The 14,734-nt window shown below is 47.8% G+C and overlaps 1 protein-coding gene across 2 annotated transcripts in view; it reads left to right on the plus strand.

Moving 5' to 3' along the window:
* Positions 1 to 1,054: 1,054 nt before the first annotated feature.
* LOC115122827 (guanine nucleotide exchange protein smcr8a-like) overlaps positions 1,055 to 14,734 on the plus strand; it is an 85,178-nt gene continuing 71,498 nt past the window's right edge. The window contains exon 1 of one of the 2 annotated variants that reach the window (XM_065000820.1): positions 1,055 to 1,235. In XM_065000820.1, the coding sequence (XP_064856892.1) occupies positions 1,137 to 1,235 (99 nt within the window). In that variant the 5' untranslated portion in view covers positions 1,055 to 1,136. The remainder of the gene's footprint in view (positions 1,236 to 14,734) is intronic. The other variant, XM_065000821.1, reaches the window with a different exon arrangement.

Here is a 14,734-nt window from a genome sequence, read left to right on the forward strand (position 1 = left end):
ATATATTCTGGCCTCCTGTCCAGGTGGTGTGTTTATTATACTGAGAGGTGGTGTCCAGGTTTATTATACTGAGAGTGTATATATTCTGGCCTCCTGTCCAGGTGGAGTGTATATATTCTGGCCTCCTGTGGTGTGTTTATTATACTGAGAGTGTATATATTCTGGCCTCCTGTCCAGTGTTTATTATACTGGAGTGTATATATTCTGGGTCCAGGTGGTGTTTATTATACTGAGAGTGTATATATTCTGGCCTCCTGAGTGTTTATTATATATTCTGGCCTCCTGTCCAGGTGTGTTTATTATACTGAGAGTGTATATATTCTGGCCTCCTGTCCAGGTGGTGTGTTTATTATACTGAGAGTGTATATATTCTGGCCTCCTGTCCAGGTGGAGGTGGTGTGTTTATTATACTGAGAGTGTATATATTCTGGCCTCCTGTCCAGTGTGGAGTGTATATATTCTGGCCTCCTGTCCAGGTGGTGTGTTTATTATACTGAGAGTGTATATATTCTGGCCTCCTGTCCAGGTGGTGTGTTTATTATACTGAGAGTGTATATATTCTGGCCTCCTGTCCAGGTGGTGTGTTTATTATACTGAGAGTGTATATATTCTGGCCTCCTGTCCAGGTGGTGTGTTTATTATACTGAGAGTGTATATATTCTGGCCTCCTGTCCAGGTGGTGTGTTTATTATACTGAGAGTGTATATATTCTGGCCTCCTGTCCAGGTGGAGGGTATATATTCTGGTGTGTTTATTATACTGAGAGTGTATATATTCTGGCCTCCTGTCCAGGTGGAGGGGGTGGTGTGTTTATTATACTGAGAGTGTATATATTCTGGCCTCCTGTCCAGGTGGTGTGTTTATTATACTGAGAGTGTATATATTCTGGCCTCCTGTCCAGGTGGTGTGTTTATTATACTGAGAGTGTATATATTCTGGCCTCCTGTCCAGGTGGTGTGTTTATTATACTGAGAGTGTATATATTCTGGCCTCCTGTCCAGGTGGTGTGTTTATTATACTGAGAGTGTATATATTCTGGCCTCCTGTCCAGGTGGGTCCCCTGACCGGTCCGGACCATCCCTGATGACCCCAGAGTGATCGGGTCCTTCGACCTGAACCATTTCTCTCTGCGCATCATGTCTGTCGACTACCAAGCCGTAGCCCCTGGTCCTCAGCCACACCACCAGACAGCTGGTCCTTCCCTCCAGACCCTCCCCCGTCTGGCCTTCTCAGAGGTAGGTAGCCTGGTGTTTAGAGAAGGGGCCCAGCAACCAGACGGTTTGCCGGTTCGAATCCCAGCTCCGACGAGAGAAAAATCTGGCAACCCTAGAGTTGTTGGCATCATCCCAGATGCCATCGGCTGCCGTTGTGCCCTTGAGCAAGGCACCCAACCCCCTAACAACCAGACGGTTTGCCGGTTCAAATCCCAGTCTCAGTCCTCTGTCAGTCTGCCTTTCAGGGGTGTGTGTGTTGTCAGGTGGAGGGGGGGTTGTTTAGGGACTAGTCTCAGTCCTCTGTCAGTCAGTGTGTTTCAGGGGTTGTGTTAGACTAGTCTCAGTCCTCTGTCAGTCAGTGTGTTTCAGGGGGGTTGTGTTAGACTAGTCTCAGTCCTCTGTCAGGTCAGTGTGTTTCAGGGGTTGTGTTAGACTAGTCTCAGTCCTCTGTCAGTCAGTGTGTTTCAGGGGTTGTGTTAGACTAGTCTCAGTCCTCTGTCAGGTCAGTGTGTTTCAGGGGTTGGTATATATTCTGGCCTCCTGTCCAGGTGTGTTTATTAGACTAGTCTCAGTCCTCTGTCTCAGTCCTCTGTCAGTGTGTTTCAGGGGTTGTGTTAGACTAGTCTCAGTCCTCTGTCAGTCAGTGTGTTTCTGGGGGTTGTGTTAGACTAGTCTCAGTCCTCTGTCAGTCAGTGTGTTTCAGGGGTTGTGTTAGACTAGTCTCAGTCCTCTGTTAGTGTGTTTCAGGGGGTTGTGTTAGACTAGTCTCAGTCCTCTGTCAGTCAGTGTGTTTCAGGGGTTGTGTTAGACTAGTCTCAGTCCTCTGTCAGTCAGTGTGTTTCAGGGGTTGTGTTAGACTAGTCTCAGTCCTCTATCAGTCAGTGTGTTTCAGGGGTTGTGTTAGACTAGTCTCAGTCCTCTGTCAGTCAGTGTGTTTCAGGGGTTGTGTTAGACTAGTCTCAGTCCTCTATCAGTCAGTGTGTTTCAGGGGGTTGTGTTAGACTAGTCTCAGTCCTCTGTCAGTCAGTGTGTTTCAGGGGTTGTGTTAGACTAGTCTCAGTCCTCTGTCAGTCAGTGTGTTTCAGGGGTTGTGTTAGACTAGTCTCAGTCCTCTATCAGTCAGTGTGTTTCAGGGGTTGTGTTAGACTAGTCTCAGTCCCTGCAGTGTGTTTCAGTCAGTGTGTTTCAGGGGTTGTGTTAGACTAGTCTCAGTCCTCTGTCAGTCAGTGTGTTTCAGGGGGTTGTGTTAGACTAGTCTCAGTCCTCTGTCAGTCAGTGTGTTTCAGGGGTTGTGTTAGACTAGTCTCAGTCCTCTGTCAGTCAGTGTGTTTCAGGGGTTGTGTTAGACTAGTCTCAGTCCTCTGTCAGTCAGTGTGTTTCAGGGGGTTGTGTTAGACTAGTCTCAGTCCTCTGTCAGTCAGTGTGTTTCAGGGGTTGTGTTAGACTCAGTCAGTGTGTCTCAGTCTCAGTCCTCAGTCAGTGTGTTTCAGGGGGTTGTGTTAGACTAGTCTCAGTCCTCTGTCAGTCAGTGTGTTTCAGGGGTTGTGTTAGACTAGTCTCAGTCCTCTGTCAGTCAGTGTGTTTCAGGGGTTGTGTTAGACTAGTCTCAGTCCTCTGTCAGTCAGTGTGTTTCAGGGGTTGTGTTAGACTAGTCTCAGTCCTCTGTCAGTCAGTGTGTTTCAGGGGTTGTGTTAGACTAGTCTCAGTCCTCTGTCAGTCAGGGGTTGTGTTAGACTAGTCTCAGTCCTCTGTCAGTCAGTGTGTTTCAGGGGGTTGTGTTAGACTAGTCTCAGTCCTCTGTCAGTCAGTGTGTTTCAGGGGGTTGTGTTAGACTAGTCTCAGTCCTCTGTCAGTCAGTGTGTTTCAGGGGTTGTGTTAGACTAGTCTCAGTCCTCTGTCAGTCAGTGTGTTTCAGGGGGTTGTGTTAGACTAGTCTCAGTCCTCTGTCAGTCAGTGTGTTTCAGGGGTTGTGTTAGACTAGTCTCAGTCCTCTGTCAGTCAGTGTGTTTCAGGGGGTTGTGTTAGACTAGTCTCAGTCCTCTGTCAGTCAGTGTGTTTCAGGGGTTGTGTTAGACTAGTCTCAGTCCTCTATCAGTCAGTGTGTTTCAGGGGTTGTGTTAGACTAGTCTCAGTCCTCTGTCAGTCAGTGTGTTTCAGGGGTTGTGTTAGACTAGTCTCAGTCCTCTATCAGTCAGTGTGTTTCAGGGGTTGTGTTAGACTAGTCTCAGTCCTCTGTCAGTCAGTGTGTTTCAGGGGTTGTGTTAGACTAGTCTCAGTCCTCTGTCAGTCAGTGTGTTTCAGGGGGTTGTGTTAGACTAGTCTCAGTCCTCTGTCAGTCAGTGTGTTTCAGGGGGGTTGTGTTAGACTAGTCTCAGTCCTCTGTCAGTCAGTGTGTTTCAGGGGTTGTGTTAGACTAGTCTCAGTCCTCTGTCAGTCAGTGTGTTTCAGGGGTTGTGTTAGACTAGTCTCAGTCCTCTGTCAGTCAGTGTGTTTCAGGGGTTGTGTTAGACTAGTCTCAGTCCTCTGTCAGTCAGTGTGTTTCAGGGGTTGTGTTAGACTAGTCTCAGTCCTCTGTCAGTCAGTGTGTTTCAGGGGTTGTGTTAGACTAGTCTCAGTCCTCTGTCAGTTCAGTGTGTTTCAGGGGTTGTGTTAGACTAGTCTCAGTCCTCTGTCAGTCAGTGTGTTTCAGGGGTTGTGTTAGACTAGTCTCAGTCCTCTGTCAGTCAGTGTGTTTCAGGGGGTTGTGTTAGACTAGTCTCAGTCCTCTGTCAGTCAGTGTGTTTCAGGGGTTGTGTTAGACTAGTCTCAGTCCTCTGTCAGTCAGTGTGTTTCAGGGGTTGTGTTAGACTAGTCTCAGTCCTCTGTCAGTCAGTGTGTTTCAGGGGTTGTGTTAGACTAGTCTCAGTCCTCTATCAGTCAGTGTGTTTCAGGGGTTGTGTTAGACTAGTCTCAGTCCTCTGTCAGTCAGTGTGTTTCAGGGGTTGTGTTAGACTAGTCTCAGTCCTCTGTCAGTCAGTGTGTTTCAGGGGTTGTGTTAGACTAGTCTCAGTCCTCTGTCAGTCAGTGTGTTTCAGGGGTTGTGTTAGACTAGTCTCAGTCCTCTGTCAGTGTGTTTCAGGGGTTGTGTTAGACTAGTCTCAGTCCTCTGTCAGTCAGTGTGTTTCAGGGGTTGTGTTAGACTAGTCTCAGTCCTCTGTCAGTCAGTGTGTTTCAGGGGTTGTGTTAGACTAGTCTCAGTCCTCTGTCAGTCAGTGTGTTTCAGGGGTTGTGTTAGACTAGTCTCAGTCCTCTATCAGTCAGTGTGTTTCAGGGGTTGTGTTAGACTAGTCTCAGTCCTCTGTCAGTCAGTGTGTTTCAGGGGTTGTGTTAGACTAGTCTCAGTCCTCTGTCAGTCAGTGTGTTTCAGGGGTTGTGTTAGACTAGTCTCAGTCCTCTGTCAGTCAGTGTGTTTCAGGGGGTTGTGTTAGACTAGTCTCAGTCCTCTGTCAGTCAGTGTGTTTCAGGGGGTTGTGTTAGACTAGTCTCAGTCCTCTATCAGTCAGTGTGTTTCAGGGGTTGTGTTAGACTAGTCTCAGTCCTCTGTCAGTCAGTGTGTTTCAGGGGTTGTGTTAGACTAGTCTCAGTCCTCTGTCAGTCAGTGTGTTTCAGGGGTTGTGTTAGACTAGTCTCAGTCCTCTGTCAGTCAGTGTGTTTCAGGGGTTGTGTTAGACTAGTCTCAGTCCTCTGTCAGTCAGTGTGTTTCAGGGGGTTGTGTTAGACTAGTCTCAGTCCTCTGTCAGTCAGTGTGTTTCAGGGGTTGTGTTAGACTAGTCTCAGTCCTCTGTCAGTCAGTGTGTTTCAGGGGTTGTGTTAGACTAGTCTCAGTCCTCTGTCAGTCAGTGTGTTTCAGGGGACTAGTGTGTTATCAGTCAGTGTGTTTCAGGGTCCTCTATCAGTCTCAGTCCTGTGTTTCAGGGGTTGTGTTAGACTAGTCTCAGTCCTCTATCAGTCAGTGTGTTTCAGGGGGTTGTGTTAGACTAGTCTCAGTCCTCTGTCAGTCAGTGTGTTTCAGGGGTTGTGTTAGACTAGTCTCAGTCCTCTGTCAGTGTGTTTCAGGGGGTTGTTGTTAGACTAGTCTCAGTCCTCTGTCAGTCAGTGTGTTTCAGGGGTTGTGTTAGACTAGTCTCAGTCCTCTGTCAGTCAGTGTGTTTCAGGGGGTTGTGTTAGACTAGTCTCAGTCCTCTATCAGTCAGTGTGTTTCAGGGGTTGTGTTAGACTAGTCTCAGTCCTCTATCAGTCAGTGTGTTTCAGGGGTTGTGTTAGACTAGTCTCAGTCCTCTATCAGTCAGTGTGTTTCAGGGGTTGTGTTAGACTAGTCTCAGTCCTCTGTCAGTCAGTGTGTTTCAGGGGGTTGTGTTAGACTAGTCTCAGTCCTCTATCAGTCAGTGTGTTTCAGGGGTTGTGTTAGACTAGTCTCAGTCCTCTATCAGTCAGTGTGTTTCAGGGGTTGTGTTAGACTAGTCTCAGTCCTCTGTCAGTCAGTGTGTTTCAGGGGTTGTGTTAGACTAGTCTCAGTCCTCTGTCAGTCAGTGTGTTTCAGTCCTCTGTCAGGGGGTTGTGTTAGACTAGTCTCAGTCCTGTTAGACTAGTCTCAGTCAGTCAGTGTGTTTCAGGGGGTTGTGTTAGACTAGTCTCAGTCCTCTGTCAGTCAGTGTGTTTCAGGGGGTTGTGTTAGACTAGTCTCAGTCCTCTATCAGTCAGTGTGTTTCAGGGGGTTGTGTTAGACTAGTCTCAGTCCTCTGTCAGTCAGTGTGTTTCAGGGGTTGTGTTAGACTAGTCTCAGTCCTCTGTCAGTCAGTGTGTTTCAGGGGGTTGTGTTAGACTAGTCTCAGTCCTCTGTCAGTCAGTGTGTTTCAGGGGTTGTGTTAGACTAGTCTCAGTCCTCTGTCAGTGTGTTTCAGGGGTTGTGTTAGACTAGTCTCAGTCCTCTATCAGTCAGTGTGTTTCAGGGGTTGTGTTAGACTAGTCTCAGTCCTCTGTCAGTCAGTGTGTTTCAGGGGGTTTCAGGGGTTGTGTTAGACTAGTCTCAGTCCTCTATCAGTCAGTGTGTTTCAGGGGGTTGTGTTAGACTAGTCTCAGTCCTCTATCAGTCAGGGGGTTGTGTTAGACTAGTCTCAGTCCTCTGGCAGTGTGTTTCAGGGGGTCGTGTTAGACTAGTCTCAGTCCTCTGTCAGTCAGGGGGTTGTGTTAGACTAGTCTCAGTCCTCTATCAGTCAGTGTGTTTCAGGGGGTTGTGTTAGACTAGTCTCAGTCCTCTGTCAGTCAGTGTGTTTCAGGGGGTTGTGTTAGACTAGTCTCAGTCCTCTATCAGTCAGTGTGTTTCAGGGGTTGTGTTAGACTAGTCTCAGTCCTCTGTCAGTGTGTTTCAGGGGTTGTGTTAGACTAGTCTCAGTCTCTCAATCAGTCAGGGGTTGTGTTAGACTAGTCTCAGTCCTCTATCAGTCAGTGTGTTTCAGGGGTTGTGTTAGACTAGTCTCAGTCCTCTATCAGTCAGTGTGTTTCAGGGGGTTGTGTTAGACTAGTCTCAGTCCTCTATCTGTCAGTGTGTTTCAGGGGTTGTGTTAGACTAGTCTCAGTCCTCTGTCAGTCAGTGTGTTTCAGGGGTTGTGTTAGACTAGTCTCAGTCCTCTGTCAGTCAGTGTGTTTCAGGGGGTTGTGTTAGACTAGTCTCAGTCCTCTGTCAGTCAGTGTGTTTCAGGGGGTTGTGTTAGACTAGTCTCAGTCCTCTATCAGTCAGTGTGTTTCAGGGGGTTGTGTTAGACTAGTCTCAGTCCTCTATCAGTCAGTGTGTTTCAGGGGGTTGTGTTAGACTAGTCTCAGTCCTCTGTCAGTCAGGGGGTTGTGTTAGACTAGTCTCAGTCCTCTGTCAGTCAGTGTGTTTCAGGGGGTTGTGTTAGACTAGTCTCAGTCCTCTATCAGTCAGTGTGTTTCAGGGGGTTGTGTTAGACTAGTCTCAGTCCTCTGTCAGTCAGTGTGTTTCAGGGGTTGTGTTAGACTAGTCTCAGTCCTCTGTCAGTCAGTGTGTTTCAGGGGTTGTGTTAGACTAGTCTCAGTCCTCTATCAGTCAGTGTGTTTCAGGGGGTTGTGTTAGACTAGTCTCAGTCCTCTCAGTCAGTGTGTCTGTCAGTGTGTTTCAGTCAGTGTGGGGGTTGTGTTAGACTAGTCTCAGTCCTCAATCAGTCAGTGTGTTTCAGGGGGGTTGTGTTAGACTAGTCTCAGTCCTCTGTCAGTCAGTGTGTTTCAGGGGTTGTGTTAGACTAGTCTCAGTCCTCTATCTGTCAGTGTGTTTCAGGGGGTTGTGTTAGACTAATCTCAGTCCTCTATCTGTCAGTGTGTTTCAGGGGGTTGTGTTAGACTAGTCTCAGTCCTCTGTCAGTCAGTGTGTTTCAGGGGGTTGTGTTAGACTAGTCTCAGTCCTCTGTCAGTCAGTGTGTTTCAGGGGTTGTGTTAGACTAGTCTCAGTCCTCTGTCAGTCAGTGTGTTTCAGGGGTTGTGTTAGACTAGTCTCAGTCCTCTATCAGTCAGTGTGGGGGTGTGTTAGACTAGTCTCAGTCCTCTGTCAGTCAGTGTGTTTCAGTGGGTTGTGTTAGACTAGTCTCAGTCCTCTGTCAGTCAGTGTGTTTCAGGGGGTTGTGTTAGACTAGTCTCAGTCCTCTATCAGTCAGTGTGTTTCAGGGGGTTGTGTTAGACTAGTCTCAGTCCTCTGTCAGTGTGTTTCAGGGGGTTGTGTTAGACTAGTCTCAGTCCTCTGTCAGTCAGTGTGTTTCAGGGGGTTGTGTTAGACTAGTCTCAGTCCTCTATCAGTCAGTGTGTTTCAGGGGGTTGTGTTAGACTAGTCTCAGTCCTCTATCAGTCAGTGTGTTTCAGGGGGTTGTGTTAGACTAGTCTCAGTCCTCTGTCAGTCAGTGTGTTTCAGGGGGTTGTGTTAGACTAGTCTCAGTCCTCTATCAGTCAGTGTGTTTCAGGGGGTTGTGTTAGACTAGTCTCAGTCCTCTATCAGTCAGGGGGTTGTGTTAGACTAGTCTCAGTCCTCTGTCAGTCAGTGTGTTTCAGTCAGTGTGTTTCAGGGGGTTGTGTTAGACTAGTCTCAGTCCTCTGTCAGTCAGTGTGTTTCAGGGGGTTGTGTTAGACTAGTCTCAGTCCTCTGTCAGTCAGTGTGTTTCAGGGGTTGTGTTAGACTAGTCTCAGTCCTCTAGACTCAGTCAGTGTGTTTCAGGGGTTGTGTTAGACTAGTCTCAGTCCTCTATCAGTCAGTGTGTTTCAGGGGTTGTGTTAGACTAGTCTCAGTCCTCTATCAGTCAGTGTGTTTCAGGGGTTGTGTTAGACTAGTCTCAGTCCTCTATCAGTCAGTGTGTTTCAGGGGTTGTGTTAGACTAGTCTCAGTCCTCTGTCAGTCAGTGTGTTTCAGGGGTTGTGTTAGACTAGTCTCAGTCCTCTGTCAGTCAGTGTGTTTCAGGGGTTGTGTTAGACTAGTCTCAGTCCTCTGTCAGTCAGTGTGTTTCAGGGGTTGTGTTAGACTAGTCTCAGTCCTCTATCAGTCAGTGTGTTTCAGGGGTTGTGTTAGACTAGTCTCAGTCCTCTATCAGTCAGTGTGTTTCAGGGGTTGTGTTAGACTAGTCTCAGTCCTCGGTCAGTCAGTGTGTTTCAGGGGTTGTGTTAGACTAGTCTCAGTCCTCTATCAGTCAGTGTGTTTCAGGGGTTGTGTTAGACTAGTCTCAGTCCTCTGTCAGTCAGTGTGTTTCAGGGGGTTGTGTTAGACTAGTCTCAGTCCTCTGTCAGTCAGTGTGTTTCAGGGGGTTGTGTTAGACTAGTCTCAGTCCTCTGTCAGTCAGGGGGTCGTGTTAGACTAGTCTCAGTCCTCTATCAGTCAGTGTGTTTCAGGGGGTTGTGTTAGACTAGTCTCAGTCCTCTGTCAGTCAGTGTGTTTCAGGGGGTTGTGTTAGACTAGTCTCAGTCCTCTATCAGTCAGTGGGGGTTGTGTTAGACTAGTCTCAGTCCTCTGTCAGTCAGTGTGTTTCAGGGGTTGTGTTAGACTAGTCTCAGTCCTCTGTCAGTCAGTGTGTTTCAGGGGGTTGTGTTAGACTAGTCTCAGTCCTCTGTCAGTCAGTGTGTTTCAGGGGGTTGTGTTAGACTAGTCTCAGTCCTCTATCAGTCAGTGTGTTTCAGGGGGTTGTGTTAGACTAGTCTCAGTCCTCTATCAGTCAGTGTGTTTCAGGGGTTGTGTTAGACTAGTCTCAGTCCTCTGTCAGTCAGTGTGTTTCAGGGGTTGTGTTAGACTAGTCTCAGTCCTCTATCAGTCAGTGTGTTTCAGGGGGTTGTGTTAGACTAGTCTCAGTCCTCTATGTCAGTGTGTTTCAGGGGTTGTGTTAGACTAGTCTCAGTCCTCTGTCAGTCAGTGTGTTTCAGGGGGTTGTGTTAGACTAGTCTCAGTCCTCTATCAGTCAGTGTGTTTCAGGGGGTTGTGTTAGACTAGTCTCAGTCCTCTATCAGTCAGTGTGTTTCAGGGGTTGTGTTAGACTAGTCTCAGTCCTCTATCAGTCAGTGTGTTTCAGGGGTTGTGTTAGACTAGTCTCAGTCCTCTGTCAGTTTCAGGGGTTGTGTTAGACTAGTCTCAGTCCTCTATCAGTCAGTGTGTTTCAGGGGGTTGTGTTAGACTAGTCTCAGTCCTCTGTCAGTCAGTGTGTTTCAGGGGGTTGTGTTAGACTAGTCTCAGTCCTCTATCAGTCAGGGGGTTGTGTTAGACTAGTCTCAGTCCTCTCAGTCAGTGTGTTTCAGGGGTTGTGTTAGACTAGTCTCAGTCCTCTATCAGTCAGTGTGTTTCAGGGGTTGTGTTAGACTAGTCTCAGTCCTCTGTCAGTCAGTGTGTTTCAGGGGTTGTGTTAGACTAGTCTCAGTCCTCTATCAGTCAGTGTGTTTCAGGGGTTGTGTTAGACTAGTCTCAGTCCTCTGTCAGTCAGTGTGTTTCAGGGGTTGTGTTAGACTAGTCTCAGTCCTCTATCAGTCAGTGTGTTTCAGGGGGTTGTGTTAGACTAGTCTCAGTCCTCTGTCAGTGTGTTTCAGGGGGTTGTGTTAGACTAGTCTCAGTCCTCTGTCAGTCAGTGTGTTTCAGGGGGTTGTGTTAGACTAGTCTCAGTCCTCTGTCAGTCAGTGTGTTTCAGGGGGTTGTGTTAGACTAGTCTCAGTCCTCTGTCAGGCAGTGTGTTTCAGGGGGTTGTGTTAGACTAGTCTCAGTCCTCTATCAGTCAGTGTGTTTCAGGGGGTTGTGTTAGACTAGTCTCAGTCCTCTATCAGTCAGTGTGTTTCAGGGGGTTGTGTTAGACTAGTCTCAGTCCTCTATCAGTCAGTGTGTTTCAGGGGGTTGTGTTAGACTAGTCTCAGTCCTCTGTCAGGCAGTGTGTTTCAGGGGGTTGTGTTAGACTAGTCTCAGTCCTCTATCAGTCAGTGTGTTTCAGGGGGTTGTGTTAGACTAGTCTCAGTCCTCTGTCAGTCAGTGTGTTTCAGGGGGTTGTGTTAGACTAGTCTCAGTCCTCTGTCAGTCAGGGGGTTGTGTTAGACTAGTCTCAGTCCTCTATCAGTCAGTGTGTTTCAGGGGGTTGTGTTAGACTAGTCTCAGTCCTCTGTCAGGCAGTGTGTTTCAGGGGGTTGTGTTAGACTAGTCTCAGTCCTCTATCAGTCAGTGTGTTTCAGGGGTTGTGTTAGACTAGTCTCAGTCCTCTGTCAGTCAGTGTGTTTCAGGGGTTGTGTTAGACTAGTCTCAGTCCTCTATCAGTCAGTGTGTTTCAGGGGTTGTGTTAGACTAGTCTCAGTCCTCAGTCAGTCAGTGTGTTTCAGGGGTTGTGTTAGACTAGTCTCAGTCCTCTGTCAGTCAGTGTGTTTCAGGGGGGTTGTGTTAGACTAGTCTCAGTCCTCTATCAGTCAGTGTGTTTCAGGGGGTTGTGTTAGACTAGTCTCAGTCCTCTGTCAGGCAGTGTGTTTCAGGGGTTGTGTTAGACTAGTCTCAGTCCTCTATCAGTCAGTGTGTTTCAGGGGTTGTGTTAGACTAGTCTCAGTCCTCTGTCAGTCAGTGTGTTTCAGGGGTTGTGTTAGACTAGTCTCAGTCCTCTATCAGTCAGTGTGTTTCAGGGGTTGTGTTAGACTAGTCTCAGTCCTCAGTCAGTCAGTGTGTTTCAGGGGTTGTGTTAGACTAGTCTCAGTCCTCTGTCAGTCAGTGTGTTTCAGGGGTTGTGTTAGACTAGTCTCAGTCCTCTATCAGTCAGTGTGTTTCAGGGGGTTGTGTTAGACTAGTCTCAGTCCTCTGTCAGTCAGTGTGTTTCAGGGGTTGTGTTAGACTAGTCTCAGTCCTCTGTCAGTCAGGGGTTGTGTTAGACTAGTCTCAGTCCTCTGTCAGTCAGGGGGTTGTGTTAGACTAGTCTCAGTCCTCTATCAGTCAGTGTGTTTCAGGGGGTTGTGTTAGACTAGTCTCAGTCCTCTGTCAGTCAGGGGGTTGTGTTAGACTAGTCTCAGTCCTCTGTCAGTCAGGGGGTCGTGTTAGACTAGTCTCAGTCCTCTGTCAGTCAGGGGGTTGTGTTAGACTAGTCTCAGTCCTCTATCAGTCAGTGTGTTTCAGGGGGTTGTGTTAGACTAGTCTCAGTCCTCTGTCAGTCAGTGTGTTTCAGGGGGTTGTGTTAGACTAGTCTCAGTCCTCTATCAGTCAGTGTGTTTCAGGGGGTTGTGTTAGACTAGTCTCAGTCCTCTGTCAGTGTGTTTCAGGGGGTTGTGTTAGACTAGTCTCAGTCCTCAATCAGTCAGGGGGTTGTGTTAGACTAGTCTCAGTCCTCTATCAGTCAGTGTGTTTCAGGGGGTTGTGTTAGACTAGTCTCAGTCCTCTATCTGTCAGTGTGTTTCAGGGGGTTGTGTTAGACTAATCTCAGTCCTCTATCTGTCAGTGTGTTTCAGGGGGTTGTGTTAGACTAGTCTCAGTCCTCTGTCAGTCAGTGTGTTTCAGGGGGTTGTGTTAGACTAGTCTCAGTCCTCTGTCAGTCAGTGTGTTTCAGGGGGTTGTGTTAGACTAGTCTCAGTCCTCTGTCAGTCAGTGTGTTTCAGGGGGTTGTGTTAGACTAGTCTCAGTCCTCTATCAGTCAGTGTGTTTCAGGGGGTTGTGTTAGACTAGTCTCAGTCCTCTGTCAGTCAGGGGGTTGTGTTAGACTAGTCTCAGTCCTCTGTCAGTCAGTGTGTTTCAGGGGGTTGTGTTAGACTAGTCTCAGTCCTCTATCAGTCAGGGGGTCATGTTAGACTAGTCTCAGTCCTCTGTCAGTCAGTGTGTTTCAGGGGGTTGTGTTAGACTAGTCTCAGTCCTCTGTCAGTCAGTGTGTTTCAGGGGGTTGTGTTAGACTAGTCTCAGTCCTCTATCAGTCAGTGTGTTTCAGGGGTTGTGTTAGACTAGTCTCAGTCCTCTGTCAGTGTGTTTCAGGGGTTGTGTTAGACTAGTCTCAGTCCTCTGTCAGGCAGTGTGTTTCAGGGGTTGTGTTAGACTAGTCTCAGTCCTCTATCAGTCAGTGTGTTTCAGGGGTTGTGTTAGACTAGTCTCAGTCCTCTATCAGTCAGTGTGTTTCAGGGGTTGTGTTAGACTAGTCTCAGTCCTCTATCAGTCAGTGTGTTTCAGGGGGTTGTGTTAGACTAGTCTCAGTCCTCTGTCAGTCAGGGGGTTGTGTTAGACTAGTCTCAGTCCTCTATCAGTCAGTGTGTTTCAGGGGGTTGTGTTAGACTAGTCTCAGTCCTCTGTCAGTCAGTGTGTTTCAGGGGGTTGTGTTAGACTAGTCTCAGTCCTCTATCAGTCAGGGGTCGTGTTAGACAGTCTCAGTCCTCTATCAGTCAGGGGTTGTGTTAGACTAGTCTCAGTCCTCTATCAGTCAGTGTGTTTCAGGGGTTGTGTTAGACTAGTCTCAGTCCTCTGTCAGTCAGTGTGTTTCAGGGGTTGTGTTAGACTAGTCTCAGTCCTCTATCAGTCAGTGTGTTTCAGGGGTTGTGTTAGACTAGTCTCAGTCCTCTGTCAGTGTGTTTCAGGGGTTGTGTTAGACTAGTCTCAGTCCTCTATCAGTCAGTGTGTTTCAGGGGTTGTGTTAGACTAGTCTCAGTCCTCTATCAGTCAGTGTGTTTCAGGGGTTGTGTTAGACTAGTCTCAGTCCTCTGTCAGTCAGTGTGTTTCAGGGGTTGTGTTAGACTAGTCTCAGTCCTCTGTCAGTCAGTGTGTTTCAGGGGTTGTGTTAGACTAGTCTCAGTCCTCTGTCAGTCAGTGTGTTTCAGGGGGTTGTGTTAGACTAGTCTCAGTCCTCTATCAGTCAGTGTGTTTCAGGGGGTTGTGTTAGACTAGTCTCAGTCCTCTATCAGTCAGTGTGTTTCAGGGGTTGTGTTAGACTAGTCTCAGTCCTCTATCAGTCAGTGTGTTTCAGGGGTTGTGTTAGACTAGTCTCAGTCCTCTGTCAGTCAGTGTGTTTCAGGGGGTTGTGTTAGACTAGTCTCAGTCCTCTATCAGTCAGTGTGTTTCAGGGGTTGTGTTAGACTAGTCTCAGTCCTCTGTCAGTCAGTGTGTTTCAGGGGTTGTGTTAGACTAGTCTCAGTCCTCTGTCAGTCAGGGGGTTGTGTTAGACTAGTCTCAGTCCTCTATCAGTCAGTGTGTTTCAGGGGTTGTGTTAGACTAGTCTCAGTCCTCTGTCAGTCAGTGTGTTTCAGGGGTTGTGTTAGACTAGTCTCAGTCCTCTATCAGTCAGTGTGTTTCAGGGGTTGTGTTAGACTAGTCTCAGTCCTCTGTCAGTCAGTGTGTTTCAGGGGTTGTGTTAGACTAGTCTCAGTCCTCTGTCAGTCAGTGTGTTTCAGGGGTTGTGTTAGACTAGTCTCAGTCCTCAGTCAGTCAGTGTGTTTCAGGGGTTGTGTTAGACTAGTCTCAGTCCTCTGTCAGTCAGTGTGGGTCAGGGGTTGTGTTAGACTAGTCTCAGTCCTCTATCAGTCAGTGTGTTTCAGGGGGTTGTGTTAGACTAGTCTCAGTCCTCTGTCAGTCAGTGTGTTTCAGGGGTTGTGTTAGACTAGTCTCAGTCCTCTATCAGTCAGTGTGTTTCAGGGGTTGTGTTAGACTAGTCTCAGTCCTCTGTCAGTCAGTGTGTTTCAGGGGGTTGTGTTAGACTAGTCTCAGTCCTCTGTCAGTCAGTGTGTTTCAGGGGGTTGTGTTAGACTAGTCTCAGTCCTCTCAGTCAGTGTGTTTCAGGGGTTGTGTTAGACTAGTCTCAGTCCTCTGTCAGTTTCAGGGGGTTGTGTTAGACTAGTCTCAGTCCTCTATCAGTCAGTGTGTTTCAGGGGTTGTGTTAGACTAGTCTCAGTCCTCTGTCAGTCAGTGTGTTTCAGGGGGTTGTGTTAGACTAGTCTCAGTCCTCTCGTGTTAGACAGTCTCAGTCCTCTGTCAGTCAGGGGTTGTGTTAGACTAGTCTCAGTCCTCTATCAGTCAGTGTGTT

Source organism: Oncorhynchus nerka, linkage group LG15 (assembly GCF_034236695.1).
Source record: "Oncorhynchus nerka isolate Pitt River linkage group LG15, Oner_Uvic_2.0, whole genome shotgun sequence".
Classification (NCBI taxonomy): domain Eukaryota; kingdom Metazoa; phylum Chordata; class Actinopteri; order Salmoniformes; family Salmonidae; genus Oncorhynchus; species Oncorhynchus nerka.